A 16,817-nucleotide genomic window follows, 5' to 3' on the forward strand; every position below is an offset into this window, starting at 1 on the left:
CATGCTAACATGGGTTGGACGATTTGACTGAGGACTGGTGAACCAGATGGCTACACCAGGCTCCAATCTGATTTGGCAGAGTTTCTACAGCTGGATGCCCTTCCTAATGCCAACCACTCCGAGAGTGTAGTGGGTGCTTTTACGTGCCACCGGCACGAAGGCCAGTCAGGCGGTACTGGCAATGGCCACGCACAAAATGGTGTATTTTATGTGCCACCTGCACAGGAGCCAGTCCAGTGGCACTGGCAACAATCTCGCTCGAATGTCTTTACACGTGCCACCAGCACAAGCGCCAGGAAGGTGATGCTGGGCACACAGAGAACGAAATCTCTAAATTCAAAACCTGTAGATTTTAGAGCATTGGTCTTTTCATTTTAAACGTTACACTGAAAATTGTTGATCAAAAAAAAGTGGAGTTGGTGCTTTACAAGCTGCCATCACATAAAATATTCTATTGGCACAAGTACTTCTCTTTCACTTGCTAGGTTTATAACATCACCAAGTGGTTGGTGTTCCCTTATAAAGAGCAAAAACTTAATGTAAATGGCAAAAGGGCTTAGGATCCAAAAGTGATCAGGCCTAGCCCAGTGACACAACCTGCCACAGGCTGGGCCCAGCGAGTGTCCAACCTGTCACAGGCCTGACCTAGCAAGTGTCCCAACCTCCCCAGCAAGTGTAACACCCTGTCACAAGTCGAGACCAGTAAGTGACCCAGTTGTCACCTCACTACTGTAGCAAATGTAAAATACAAAAACCTAAAATCTATCATACAAAATAATTTGAGAACAATGAAAGATAATTGGTGATACAAAAATGGTGTGCTGCAAACACAGCAGCCAGTAGCAAAGACTCTATAAGGTTATACACTTTTATAAAGGAGATCTTTGGACTGGAATCACCAAAAATTGCACTTGTGTGCTCAAGAGAAGGTTCAACACTTTATATAAAGATAACGTGTCTACTCAAAAATGCTTTGGTGGAGCTTTACTCAGAACTTCTCAATATGCCTTCTGAAGTCAACATATATTTAATCAATTCTATTGAACAGAACAGAACATCAAGATTGTAAGTCTTTATTCTTCTGTTTCACTCATTTGACTTATTCTTTGTAAGCCTTGTACTTATTCTATTGGTCTCTTTTGCCAAACTCATAAGTTATGGGGATGCAAACACACCACTTGAGGTGAGACATATTTGCCCTGTTTTATAAAACAAATTTCAAACAGCTGTCAGGACTCAAAAACCACTTAAGTGCTCATGTAAAGTAAAAACACATCTAACAAGATGAATACACACGTATTTGTACATGATGAACAAAATTAATAACAACAGACAATATGAAGAGTGCAATGGATATTTTATTGGTTTAAACGATATTTCAACAGCTTGCTTGTCGTTATTGAGTTTAAAATGAAAAATGACACACAGTCTTTAGTTATCAATTTTACAACTGGAAAAAGGAAAAGAATATTTTGTAAATATTATGAAATTCCCGTCATTTTATTCATCCCTCCAGGGCATGATGTTAATAACCTGCAAACATATTTCTTCTCATACATTTTGAGTACTGAAAGTGTAGTAGATTCAAAATATTTTCTGAGAATATGCACTTTGAAGTCTTTTTCAAAATTGCAGCTGTTTAATGTAAAATATTCAGCAAGTTCTGTCGAACTACTGTTATTGTGCCTGACATCATTTCAGTGCCCAGTGACTTTCCTTACTAATTTTAGCTATGTCATTTACAATTTCCTTTAACCATGATTCACGGTAACTGCATTTGACATAATGGTGTACAAAATCATTTGCAAGTTTCCAGTAATCCTCTATGTCAGTACAAATCCATTTTATCTTCAAAAATTGGGATTTCAGATTTGACCGAATTATATGATGTGGATGATCAGAGCAGTGGTGGAAGTAAACGTAAGATGACATGGGCTGGCAAAATAACTGTCACGATTCTGCCTCCAGAAACTCAACACTGGTTTTTGAAAAACTAGATGTAAATTTTATGTAGGACATAAAGCCATAGTTTTTAGCATAACAGTCACTGAAATGCAAGAAGTCAATTAAAATATTTCATGATCATTCCCAGACAAAAAAGACATCATCAATGAACTGTAACCAGAGTATTAGTTCATGACCAAGTAGGGATTTGAATGTCTTCAGTAACTATCTCGAATTTCGTTATGAAGGCATTGTAGAAATTCTTAGTGCTTCAGCAGAAACTCAGTCTAAGCTCTAAGACAGGGGTATTGTCTGGTGAAAGTTTTAGTTTAGATAAATTTGTAACCAATTTATTCTCTAGTGTGACAGATTTTTGGAGGCAAGTATTTTTCAGTCTTACTTTCATTAGATTCCTGCTGTTTTATAAAACAAATTTCAAACAGCTGTCAGGACTCAAAAACCACTTAAGTGCTCATGTAAAGTAAAAACACATCTAACAAGATGAATACACACGTATTTGTACATGATGAACAAAATTAATAACAACAGACAATATGAAGAGTGCAATGGATATTTTATTGGTTTGAACGATATAATCTATTGGGTGATAAAAATTGTTGTGAATGTTTATGTGAGAAGTCAACTTTTAGGGTGGGTGATAGAAAGGGAGTGACTTCTTTGGTTTTTGTTGGCATTTGAAAAACCTTTACTTTCAGGAAAGGAACAAATTTAATGTTCTCAAGGCAAAATCTTAAATGTGCTCGCATTTCTGACTGATCAAATAAAAACTTCTCTGGAGAGTTTCCAATGACAAGTTCAAATGTGTATGCCAGGGCAAAAGGACATGGGAAGTACAGCATTGTTATCTGTGCTGTTAGTTCCTGTGATACAGGTAAGTTCAAACGGTCATAAGCATAGATATCTCTGAAAAAGTTGGTTGACAAAACAAAATGATTGTTCCTGGTGTGATGAATGAACAATGTGCAGTGTGGACACTATGTTAGAAATTCCATGTGAGAAAAAATGGTCGATCGTATAGGAATTTCAGGAAAATTTTCTGCTATGATTTTCAACCCAGCGTCAATAAGTGTGTCACATAACATTTGTCCTGAAAACAAAAATGACATATTTCAAAGCAAATGTTTTCAACTAAAATGTTCCCTTGTCCATTGGGTCAGAGAAATGGGAAATCAGTTTTTTCAGCTTCTTTTCAATTTTTGTCTTCAGGGACAAAATTTCCATTTTTTCAAAGTTCATCAGACAATTAAGCAAATAGCTGAAACAAATTTTAGACCATACCTGTTCAAGGACACTCAAAGTCTTCTTAATGACTGCACCAAATGATATTAATTTTGAATGATAGTGGTAAACAGCTTCCATTATATGGAATGAATTGCTCTCTCCAATCAATTTAAACTTTTGAAGCAATCAGGCTGTGATGCACACTGGAATATTTGATGTAAGACCTTCAGGTAAAATCTGTTCCCATCTGCATGTATCCAGAAATGATAAATGGCATTTGATTTTAGCACAAAAACAATTAAGTTTTTTTTAATTGATAGAAATGTCAATTTCCCATTTTGTGATTCGTATTTGAATGGCACAAAATCCATTGGCCCAGGATTGAGTTCAACACTGGAGTCTAGAGAAACTAATGGAGCTGACAAGCCAACTGTAAGAAGGAATAAAATGCAAAAGCTGTAATTTTTATTCCACAATTTCTAAATGTTCCAATTCTTATTTGGTGTAACATAAAAGCAATAATCTCAATCTACTTAATTTTGATATTTTAAAAGGATTGACATAACTCTTCATGAAGGTAAATACACAATACGAAGAGAAGCCCAGTCTTCAATTATCAATTTTACCACTGGCAGTACTTAATAGAAGAGTTACTGGTAGTTTCTTTAGTAAAGAGTTACGTCAATCTTTTTAAAAATATAATAATAATAATCCTTTCTTCTAAGGCACAAGGATTTGAAATTTTGGGGGAGGAGACTAGTCAATTACATCGACCCCAGTGTTTCACTGGTACTTAATATGTTGACCTAAAAGGATGAAAGACAAAGTCAACTGCAGCAGAATTTGAAGAAAGAATGTAAAAACAAACAAAATTCTGTTAACCATTTCGCCCAGGGTGCCAACAATTCTGCCAGCTTGCTGCCTGATGATTATAAAATCTAGCAAGGGGCAGCCAGGCCTTGAAAAAGGGACACACTACCTCTGTGTCATACACACATCATTTCTAACATAATAACTGTGCAGTGATGTCATTGTTGTTATATGAGAATATGTTTCTCATCTATTCAGCCACAATGTCAAATAAATCAATATCTTTTCCTATTTCAGGAAATATGTTACGGCAGTGATTCCAAACATGGGGCATATGCCCCACCAGTGGGGCCTGGGAAAATTGTGGTGGAGCATGGTGCTGTTGTCACAAAGCACAAGGTTCTCATTAGAATGATTCACTTTTCTTTTATTAGTCAATAATATACTTTTTTCTCGTACTCAGTACTTAATAAAGAGTTACCGGTAGATTCTTTTGTATTAAAAAATTGGGATAAAATATTAAAATAAAGTTGTTTTTTTCCCCAACAACCAGTGGGGCATTTTCCCTTAAAGTTATAATGGGATCCATGGGTAAAATAGGTTGAGAAATACTGTATTAGAGGGGGAAATATATGAGAATTCTGAAAAACATCAGAATATTCCTGATGTTGATATAGCTGTGACTGTATAAAAAAGCGTGTTATAAGATTGTCGTCATATATATCATTTCTAACATAATTACTGTGCAGTGATGTTATCATTGTTATATGAGAGTACATTTCTCATCTATTTATCCACGTTGTCAATTAAATCAGCATTTTTTCCTACTTCAGGAAATGCTAGAGGGAAATATACATGAGGATTCTGAAATAATGTCCTTTAATAAAGGTATCAGAATGTTAAGTTGTGTTCCCAATGTAGATAAAGCTGCATAAAAATGCTGTTAGTAGACTGTTGCCACACATTGTTTTTGCTTCCCAGTATGAATACATTTATTTTTATATATTTCTTTTAGAGAATGACTTTTATCAGTGATACAATTATTCTTCTGTATGATTACACAGGTGCAGTTACAGTATCAAAATGACCAGCCTTCTTTCTTCTAAGAGAGCATTGGTTTAATTACTTCTATTAGAGAATGATGAACCAGAAATACCATTGTTCATTTGGTTTCTCTCATGTATGAATGTTCTTGTGTTTAGTTAAATTACTACTTGCAGAGAATAATTTACCACAGAAATCACAGTGATACGGTTTCTCTCCTGTATGTGTGTGTTTGTGTGCAGTTAAGTGATTATTTTGAGAGAATGATTTACCACAGATATTACAGTGATATGGCCTCTCTCCTGTATGAATACGTTTATGTGTAGTTAAGGTACTATTAACAGAAAATGATTTGCCACAGATATCACAGTCATATGGTTTCTCTCCTGTATGAGTATGTTTGTGTGCATTTAAGTTACTACGTTCAGAGAATGATTTACCACAGATATCACAATGATATGGCTTCTCTAATGAATGAATGTGTTTGTGTTTAGTTAAACTACCAGTCTGAGAGAATGATTTGCTGCAGATATTACACTGATATGGCTTCTCTCCAGTATGTACATATTTGTGAGTAATTAAGTTAGCAACCTGAGAGAATGATTTGCCACAGATATCACACTGATATGGTTTCTTTCCAGTGTGAATGTGTTTGTGTTTAGATAAGTTACTACTTGCAGAGAATGATTTACCACAGACATCACAGTAATATGGCTTCTCTCCTGTGTGAGTGTGCTTGTGAGTAGTTAAGTGAGTATTCTGAGAGAACGACTTGCTACAGATATCACAGTGATACGGTTTCTCGCCTGTATGAAAACGTTTGTGTATAATCAAAGTACTACCTACAGAGAATGATTGACCACAGATGTCACAGTGATATGGCTTCTCTCCTGTATGAATACGTTTGTGTGTAGTTAAGGTATTTTTATCAGAGAATGCTTTCCCACAGACATCACAGTGATATGGTTTCTCTCCTGTATGAGTCTGTTTATGTATATTTAAACTAATTTTTTGAGAGAATGATCTACCACAGATATCACACTGATATGGTTTCTCTTTCGTATGTGTCTGTTTATGTGTAACTAAGTGGTTATTTTGAGAGAATGATTTACCACAGATATCACAGTAATATTGCTTCTCTCCTGTATGAGTGTTTTTGTGTGTAGTTAAGCTAATTTTCTGAGAGAATGATTTACCACAGATGCCACAGTCATATGGCTTCTCTCCTGTATGAATACGTCTGTGAGTAGTAAGATTACCTTTGTGAGTGAATGATCTGCTACAGATATCACAGTAGTATGATGATTTTTCAACATCTTTTAACTCACCAATAAAATCAATCCTTTCAGTCTGATATTTACATTTATCATTTTCCTCAAATAATTCCATTTTTCTTTCACTGATATATCCAGATATTTCTATCAGATGCTTTTTCTTTTTTTCTCCCTTTCAACTTATAATCCTGTTTCCAACAAATATTTATTCTGTATATTTCCACATACCTGAAGATGCTGAAAATTCTTTTGTAATCTAAGTTCAAATAAAATTCAAGATCATTTTATACATTTTCCAGACAGTGAAACAGAAATATTTTGCTAATAACACCAGTCAGAGAAAATATTTCATAGGGATTGTAAAAAGATTTATATGAACATAGTTATGTCAGCTGTGTATATTTTCCTTTAGTCTTCATAACTGATGGTAAAAAATATCCTTTGAGTCCAATGTTATCTGGAAATAAGAGAGAAACGACATAAACTATAGAGAAAACTGCAAACATTGAGACCTAACAATAGAAATTTTACAACATTTCTGTCATGATAAACAACAGATATAAACCCTGACCTGAACTACTGAAATTAAATTATATATTTGTTAAAATTACATTATATAACCTTATTTGAAGTTAAGAGTACAGCAACACTTTAATACTGTGTTACATTATACAGGGTTGGCCAAAAGTCACTCATCAAAACATTTGACTCTTTATATTACATTATTATTATTATTATTATTATTATTATTATTATTATTATTATTATTAAGGCAGTGAGCTGGCGGAATCGTTAGCACACTGGACAAAATACTTAGCAGTATTTCACCCATCGCTATGTTCTGAGTTCAAATTCTGCCAAGGTCAACTTTGCCTTTCATCCTTTCGGGGTCAATAAATTAAGTGCCAGTTAAATACTAGGGTTGATCTAATCAACTGGCTCCCTCCCCACAAATTTCAGGCCTTGAGCCTATAATAGAAAGGATTATTATTATTAAGCAGTGCACTGAACAGAATGCTGCCACTCCAGTCATTAACTATGATTAGTCAACTTGATTAATTATACACATGACTAAGCGATGTCCTACTCCAATTATTTTACACATCTCAGCAGTAGTTCCTTCTGGGGTAGGGTTCCTAACTTTCATTTCTTAATTGCTTTGGCTATTAAACTGCAGTCAACTAGGAAAGCTATTGGATCCATGTTGAGAAGATTCACTTTCTCTTGAGCATTCTCCACACTTAAGCTTTTCATAGTAACATTTCCATGCCTCTTTCTTTCCAGAATTACTCAGTGCAAGTCCACTATCACCCACAACCTCCTGATCCTATGATAGACAGATCCAGAGCTACTTGCTGCTCTGATCCTCATGCTGCAGAACATTGGAATACTTCTTACTGTTTGCTTCTCTTTTTGCTATGTAAACCTGTTGCCAAGTTTTTCCTCTGGTTATCTGTTACAAGTCATTGCTGCCTCCATTTTTCTTGCCTTTCCAAGGCTGTCATTTTGCTTTTATGGTTCTTATTTCGTTACTGCCCACAAGGGGCTACACACAGAGGGAACAGACAAGGACAAACAAATGGATTAAGTCAATTATATCGATCCCCAGTGCGTAACTGGTACTTATTTAATCGCCCCCGAAAGGATGAAAGGCAAAGTCGACCTCAGCGGAATTTGAACTCAGAACGTAGCGGCAGACGAAATACCGCTAAGCATTTCGCCCGGCGTGCTAACGATTCTGTCAGCTCGCCCCCTTTGCTTTTATGGTTCTATCTACCTTACTGTTCCACAACATGTCACTTTAGTCTGGTTGGAGATTGGTACCAGCAACAAATTTCATTCATTACCTTCAGTAGGTTGTCCCAAAACAACTTCCATTTCTCTATGTTATAAGTCTATCTCCATCATCATTTTCAATTAGGAAGAACTTTTAAATTCACAAATATTTATCTTATTTTCTGGTGAGAATGTGGTCAATTTGGCTTGTGTGCCCACCAGATTGATAGATAACACTGTATAACATGATTTTTGTCCTTTTGTAGCAATTGTTATTTCCTATTTGCTTAGCCCTATAAAGTATGAAAAAATGGTTAATATTTCCTTCAAACTTTGCTTTTGTTATATTTATTCAAACCCCCAAAGAATCCCTCTCAACACATGGCTACAATGCTCCCTCACTACTCCTGCTGATGATCAGAGACGGACATACTGTCAGCCACTAAAGAACATGCTCAAGTGGTTAAGGTCAAGCAACTGACAAGCATATCTGTCACATTAAGCAGAATATTTGCTATAGCAATTTTCTGCTTCAGCAACTCAGTGCTGAATCTGTATGAAATGTAATAAAAAATAAGTCAGTTTCAAAATATTGATGTCCAGGTTACAAAAGCCAAGTTTGAAAGGAATAGTAGTCATTTCCTTTGATGTCTAGATAGAAGCAAGATCGTAATTGTACATGTAATACGTTATGTTACATATAATTCAAATACACGAATAAGCATTTAAATTTTGATAGGGCAGCTGATTTTTCAAAACTCTAAGTAACAGTTCTGTGACACTTTTGCAGCTTCGATAAAAAGTATATCACTCTACCTTTAATATTCGAGTACTTTTTTTCCATCTTGTTTTACACGTGTGTGTGTGTGAGTGTAGATACATATATCAAACAGCCTTATTATTTCACTACTAATTCTTAACTTTATGTTCTACTATTCACCGAAATCGCTTGTGATAGAAGTTGATGAACGAAAAAATAGTCTGACTTATTTCGGATAATGACTTCCTATTCCAAGTTGCGTCGGGACACTGATGAAGAACATGAGGGATTCACGTTCCGGCCATCGAACTCTTGCTTCGACTGCCCAAAATTCTATCCCTTTCAGCGCGTCGCTTCCGTCCCTGCTACATGACGTCACTTCCTCTTTCCATTTCAACCCCCCTCAATATCAAAGTACCAATGTCAGATGTCTTTTTAATTGTTGCTCTGGCGACATTCTGTATTGGTTACATCATGTTATATTTGATATCAAGAGATCCTACCTTGTAACACAATTTGTAGTTAACCACGTCGCGAAATACAGTGTTACAGACGACAATCAATTAAAAAGAAAAGGGATGTCGTAAGAGTTGTTGTTCTTGATTTTATAAATACGCATGCGTATTGTTGTTTTTTGGATTATTTTTAATTTCGACTAGAGGAGGTAGTGGTGGAGGGCATATTGATCTTTTACTTCAGTGACCAATCTGGGGTACAGCCTTGATAAAAAAAAAAGTCTCTACAAAGAATCGACCCCTGTACCTCTCAAATTGCAGCTGAGTGCTCTGAACCATTAATCTAAGAGACCCTTGATTTCTTGTTATTTTCTCTTTATTTATGTTCAACCATTATATTGCAACACCATTTCGTCGTATAGCATCGTCTTTGGGTGAAAAAGTAAACGGCATAGTTGCTGTTGTTATTGTTGAAGTTGATAAAGTTTGAAACACATTTTTTTTCAAGAAATTTTTCTTCAACTTTCGCCTAATTGTAATTGAGGGTGCTAATAAAATATCTGGACAATTTTTGCTGTTTAGCTGTCAAAATTCTTTTCTTTGTTCGATTCCAAATCAATTTTTTCCCACACTAATGTCTTATTTGATAATTTTCAATTTTCTCCAAAACTGTCTAAATCGGGGCAAAATGAGTAATGACCGATTCCAATGATTTCTTCTCTTTAATTCCTTGATGTGTAAATGTATTGGGAAGAGATCCTCTCCAGCAGATCATGAAGAAGATATGGAGACTATTTTATGAAGAGCTTTTAAACTTAGTCGAGCTTATGGCTTCATATAGTTTCATACCATGTGCCATTTTCCATGACCCTCCTTCATTTCAACTAAATATTTAAAATTTTTGTTGCATTTCTGATCTCTAAGAATGGATATTGATGTGTATAGATCTTCTTTCAAATTTAATTCTGGAGAATTGAAGAAAGAATTTAACCATACTTTCTCTTACTCATTCTGTCCGCCTAGATTTGTCTTTTGTATGCTGAAAGAGAACGGTGATAATTTTCTGAAATAGTGTTCTGAACATGTTATTGTGATTTTAACGCATTTATTTCCTTCTTGACAATACCTGGCCATGTATATCATGACCTCTGTACCTTGAAGACATGCCTTCGCTCTCTTCCTTACTCTACCATCCCATCTATGCTCTGCCCCCTGTTCCTTTTGAGTATACCTTGGCACATCACCACCATCTCTCTCCTACTCTCTCTTGCTATCTCCCACTCTCTCTCTTTTCTTTGCTCTTCCCTCTGATTGGATAGCCATGTATCTCCTCTACAACAGTACACCTGATTCTGCCCTCATTCTTGATCACCCTTGCTCTCTCCCTTTCTCTTGCTCTTCCCTCTGGCTAGGTAACCAAGTATCCCCTTTACATCAACACACCTGTTTCTGTCCTTTCTTGTTACTTCTTTCTCCCTCTGGCCAGGTAACCATGTTCCTCCTCTATAGCAAGACACCTGTTTCTGCCTATCTGTCACCTTGTCACACCCTAACCTTTCATCAACTGACACAAGATCACCTCCTCCAATGCCCTCTCCCCTCTCAAAGATTACTTGTCCTGCAAGTTACTTGGTGACCCTGCCAGTGCTAGTGTCATAAAAAAACATCGTGTCCACACTGTAAAGTGGTTGGCATTTGGAAGGACATCTAGGTGTAAAAACCATGCCAAAACTGACCTTGCTTGTGTTGGTGCCATATAAAAAGCATTCAGTCCACTATGTGGGGTAGCTGGTGTTAGGGACGGCATCCAACCACAAAATTATGCCAAAACAAACACAGTAATCTGGTGTAGTCTTTCATCTGGCCAGCTGCTGTCAAACCATTCAACCCATGCCAGCATGGAAAGCAGACATTAAACAATGATGATGAAGATCGTGTAAATAATATTTTTTACTTAGTCAAAAATGCAGAATATATTACTCGTTCTGTGCTTTCCTATTGTAGACAACCGGTTTTTAATATTAACTGAAAGATTGGTAAATAAACTATTACACTTTGAGACAGGTGTAATAATTGATCAGGAGACTTTCAGAATGTCTATCACTACCTCATAGAGAAGGAATTGAGTGAGTGTTTCTTTCTGTCAAAGAATTTTTTACCCAAACGTCTAATCCTATACATTTTTGACCTCCAATTCCTTTAGAAATTGAAAAAAAAAATGGTTGTTGATAATAGAAAAGTACCAACATTTCTGTAGGTATTCAGTAATGGAAGTTGGCTTGCTTACACAAGAAGTCTCACTATTTAAAACTAGTAATGCATCAGGCAGGTTGTTATTGCAGCATTCCTTTAAGCCAATACAAACAAATTACATCCTATCTGGACTCAGAACAATGCTATCACCATAGTATAAGAGGCTCATAACATTCATGTCTCCCTTTGACAACTGAACATCTGATGCCAAGTTTCTCTCTAGATGAGAGCTTTCTGCACTTGACTATCAGAATTTGAAAAAAACAAAACAACTTTCAATGATTATCACAAGAGCCCTTTTGGTTGAATAGGTTTAGGTTTTCAAAAGGCAAATGCTCTAATACTTCTTATCACCCTCATCATTAGAAAAGCAGTAAATCAGTCATCAGTCCATTAAAACAAACTGTTTCTGTCAGATGCAGGTGTGGCTATGTTATAAGAAGCTTGCTTCCCATCAACATGGTTCTAGGTTCGGTCTCACTGCATGGCACCTTGAGCAAGTGTCTTCTACTATAGTCCTGGGTTGACCAAAGTCCTGTGAGTGGATTTAGTATATGGAAAGTGAAAGAAGCCCGTCGTATGTGTGTGTGTGTGTGTGTCCTCCTGTTTATTTGTTCCCACCACCACCACTTGACAACCAGTGTTGATGTGTTTGCATCCCCCGTTACGTAGCGCTTTGGCAAAAGATATTTGAGAGAACAAGTACCAGACTTAAAAAAAGTACTGGAGTTAATTCATTCAACTAAAAATTTTTCAAGGAAATGCTCCAGCATGGCCACAGTCTAATAACTGAAACAAATAAAAGATAAACGAGGTTATTGTCCATAACTGCATGACATTAAAAAAACAAACATTCTTTCAACAATACATACTGAAGTGACATTCATGCTCTACTACACTGGTGTTTAAATATAATTGTGTGTGCTAAAAGCAGTTAGTTATTATCCATGAAGGTAAGTATAGCTGTAACAAGGAATTTTAAGATGTCATTTAAGAATAACTTCATACAAATATTTTACCAGTTACAGTTGATACCAGAGGAATGAACAGTAATAATTTAGATTGACTTCACAAAGCTAGTAAACTCTGTAGTTACACTGCATGAATATGTGGAGGTGCTTGTCTCCCCCTTGTAAACATAAGGACACAGGAAATGTGTCAAGGCCGATAGGAAGCGGTGCAGCTTCCTAGGTCTAACCAACAGTAGTATTATTCCCTTCAGAGGACTGTCACATTAAGTTGAAAGCATACAACTACTTCAACTCCCACTTAGATGCTGTAGATTCAGAGTATATAGGGATTTACAGAAAACTATCTAAATAACTTTCAATATTCACAATACAAATTTGGCAGCTTTTTCAACCCAGTGAATGACAGGTGTTTCTGCTAGTGTGTATATGTGTGTGTATATATATATATATATATATATATATATATATATATATATATATCAGCCAACAAACTCACAAATTACATACATGGAAATGATGTCAATGACCAGGCTGACGCTCCTGCTTTTCTTATTGGTAAAGTTCTTTCGAGCTACAATCAATTTGTAACATACATCTATCTCTCTATCTGTCTGTCTTTCTACATACACACACACACACACATATAGTTTTAGCTTTAAGATACATCATCTGTGATGTTTCTGAGGTCTCAAAGTCTTTCAGGTTCTTTGGCATTAGACCCCATAGCCCAGTTGACCCACTCAGGGTTGATCAAGTCCTAGTTTGCATCCCAACAGCAGCAAATCACTGGTCTGCTTTATTTCTCTAAAGCCACTCAGTGGTCTGGTCGTCTCGGTAGCTTCAGTGATGGAATTTATGATCCTCCTTTCTGCAGTATCAGTAACTCCAAACCCAGTCAGAACTTTACAAAATGAATGCCCCACAAATCCTTCACAGCCCACTTGTATTGCCTCATAGGGTACAAAAAAAAAAGGGTAAAGATCCCCTTTGATCATGAATGACCATGAGATTGCAACTAGAAAATTCCCCTCTGAGGCATAAGTCTGGGCAAGGTCGTTTGTGAACGAGTAGCAGTCACCCATGCATACCACTCTCCCCTTTCTACTCCACTGGTGTTACCCAAAGGGAAGGCAAAAGCTGATACAGCTTGGCACCAGTGATGTTGCAACTCATTTCTACAGCTGAGTGAACTGGAGCGACATGAAATAATGTATCTTGCTCAAAGACACAACACACAGGAATCCAACTCATTACCTCATGATTGTAAGCCCAATGCTCTAAATACTGAGCCATGCAGTTTCACAATGTTAGGCATGTTGCCTCACAACACACCTGCCAACCCTGATTTCTGCACTGCTCTATTTGGCAAGCATCCTCCAACGTGCTTCCTCCATATGGCCCTCCCAGGGTACATTCAATTATGATCACTTGTTTGGTGGAATTTGAGACCACTATGTCTCGATAGTGTTGTTGGTACAATGTGATCTGGGAACTTCAGCCATTCCATGAGATCCACTCTGAGCTGCTAGTCTGGAGCTTTGGAAAGTAGTTTTCTGAGAAAAATGATGGCCTATTTTCTGGAGTAGTTCCTGATGGACTGAATTGTTGTCAATATCATCTCTGCAACTGTCCCAATTACGTGACCATGCCTCCAGCAGTAGTGGCCATTGGCTAAGGCTCCAGGGTAGCTGCTGAGGAGATATTGAATGGATAAACTTGGTGAAGTGTCATAGGTTACCTTGATTAGAATCTGATACACTGGATGTCAGTCCACAAGAGTTTGACCAGGTAATGTTCCACTGCTGTGCCTCAGCCCACTTTGTCCAGGCTTCTTGTTGACTGAGTTCTACCACTCTGCTAGCCCTTGCTTCTACTACGCCTCTGAGGATTTCTTGTTGGAGGAGATGTTGTTGCCCTTTTCCTTTGGTCCTTCTGATCTGATGGGTTGGGAAGTAACCCAAGTCTGAACACCCTGACACCACAGCCCCAACCAGAGCCCTCTGCCACCTGCAACTCTCCAGCACCACTCTACTACTTTCTTCCTATGTGGACCACAATGCTATCTGCAGCCACTTTTGTGTCATAGGAATCTCTATATTTCATGACCTGTCTTGTTCTTGGCACTGTGAACTCCTCTGAAGGGCTGCTGAATGGGAGTTGTAAACTGTTGGTTGACCACCTCCTCAAAACACTGCTAACCTTCCTTTCCAAGATTTCCTACCAACATTATAACGACAGGGGCCACAAAACTGTGGGCAGGATGGCATGCTAGTACTTCGGGGAATGAAAGGTTGTTGATATCACCTCTGTAACTGCTCTGAGCACTTGGTCATTCCTCCAGCAGTAGTGACCATCAGCTATCAGGGGCAGCTAAAAAATGGATAGGACAGTTAATGACTTGTAAGAACACAGTATTTCGTTATGCAATAATAATATACTATAAAGTATATTAAATATTTTTTATAAGTCAATACCATGCTTTGCTTTGTTAGCAGTGTGTTTTACATCATTTGTTAAGGTCATCTCTACAGATATTCTATAGAAATTATAGCCAGCACTGGACAGCAAAAGTCAGTGCTGACTATAATTTCTAATTAATTGGCCCAAGTGATACAAGCTGAAAAAACTTTGAGACCAATCTATCAGCCCAATGAAACAAATGTTTTGAATACAATTCTATATTTAAGAGATGAGGAATTATGTACATTATTTACATTTGACGGATATTTGTCCTCATCTTGTTTGTTGTTAACACAATGTTTCGGCTGATATACCCTCCAGCCTTCATCAGATGCCCACGGGCATATGGTGTAGTGGTTAAGAGCGCTGGGTACTAACCCCAAGATTCCGAGTTTGATTCCAGGTAGTGACCTGAATAATAATAATAATAATAATAACAACAACAACAACTACATCAAAAAATGCCTTAGGAATGAGAACTCAAGTTCGAAATTTCCCCAAGACACCTGATGAAGGCTGGAGGATATATCAGCCGAAACGTTGGAGGACAAATATCCATCAATTGTAAATAATGTAAATGTTTTGAAGTGTAATAGCCAATCAGAGATTGTCTGCCAGTAGATATAATATAAAACTATAATATATATATAATTTTACATATTAATAAAGTAGTTTTAGGCACTTTATCCTTTGTTTTCTACATGAACCCATCAATTTCAATCTCAATAGAAAAATATTTTGGTCTTTTTGGTTACGCATGCCAAAACACTGTGTCTCAAAAGGGTTAACAAGGGATAGGACAATGTTTCATTCCTGCCTCATGTGTGACAGCTTGTTGCACTTGACAAAGTGTCATAGACAGCCTGGATCAGAAATCTGATACACTAAATGTCATCCCCCACCCCTTCTCTGATCCAACCAGGTAATGTCCTGCTGTTGTACATTATCCCAGCTCCCTGTTGGCCGAGTCCCACCATCCTGCTAATCCTTGCTCCTTCAATGCATGTGTGAACTTCTTGGAATAGATATTGTCATTCTTTTCCCCTCAATGCTCCCAACCTAGCAAGTTGTGAAGTAGCCTGAGTCTGAGCACCCTGTCAACAATTGACAAGTCCCTTGACCCCTTGGCAGCACCCATCTTCCTACCTGTGCAAACTTTGAGTTCCTGTTATTTTTGTTGTTCTTAACATTATGAATTCATCTGAGAGGCTACTGAATGACGGTCATAAAGTTTTGATTGACCTGTATGGAGTGACGCTGCTTAGGCTCCTTAGGAAGCCAAGCTAGCTCCTCAAAAAAACTGCTAATCTTCCTCTTTAGGGCTCCCACAGTGGACATGTTGACATCATGTGACAGGGACCACAAAATCCTGGGCATGGTAGTACATTTCGGCTTTAAAACAACCATGCGACCAAGATTTGTATGTATGCATATATAAATGTATATATACAGCTATATATACATACATACATATATTTATATATATAACATAGGTGTGTATGTATACATATATTTATGCATACATAAATAATGCAGTTTTTTTATGCTTCTTTTATTTTTCAAAATTAAGATAAACAAAGTTCTTTTTTAATCTAAAATATACTTTCCTTCATTTTCTACAATGCTCTTCCATCTATCTGGTAGACTTGCAAGGCCTCTCTTCCAAAATTCACCTGTCTGTGATGAAAAATACTCCTCCAGTACTAATCTGACCTCCACAGAATTCTTATTTTTTCTGTCCAACTGATTTTGAAGACTGCGGAATAAATTATAATCAGATGGAGCAATGTCCAGCGAATATGGTGGGTGGGGCATCCTTTCCCATTCA

At 37.0% G+C, this 16,817-nt stretch overlaps 1 protein-coding gene across 2 annotated transcripts; it reads right to left on the bottom strand.

Moving 5' to 3' along the window:
- Window positions 1–2,335: 2,335 nt before the first annotated feature.
- On the bottom strand, window positions 2,336–9,399 carry LOC128251061 (zinc finger protein 85-like). 2 transcript variants are annotated; one of them, XM_052977388.1, is made up of 2 exons: window positions 8,907–9,399; window positions 2,336–6,771 (listed from the first exon to the last, which is right to left on the bottom strand). In XM_052977388.1, exon 2 carries the CDS (start codon window positions 6,427–6,429, stop codon window positions 5,173–5,175), a length of 1,257 nt encoding a protein of 418 aa, XP_052833348.1. In that variant the 5' UTR covers window positions 6,430–6,771; window positions 8,907–9,399; the 3' UTR covers window positions 2,336–5,172. The 2 variants fall into 2 exon arrangements, with proteins under 2 accessions (XP_052833348.1, XP_052833349.1); XM_052977389.1 differs by lacking the exon at window positions 8,907–9,399 and adding an exon at window positions 8,162–8,835.
- Window positions 9,400–16,817: the final 7,418 nt, after the last annotated feature.

The sequence above is a fragment of the Octopus bimaculoides genome, chromosome 28 (genome assembly GCF_001194135.2).
Source record: "Octopus bimaculoides isolate UCB-OBI-ISO-001 chromosome 28, ASM119413v2, whole genome shotgun sequence".
NCBI classification, from domain to species: Eukaryota; Metazoa; Mollusca; class Cephalopoda; order Octopoda; family Octopodidae; genus Octopus; species Octopus bimaculoides.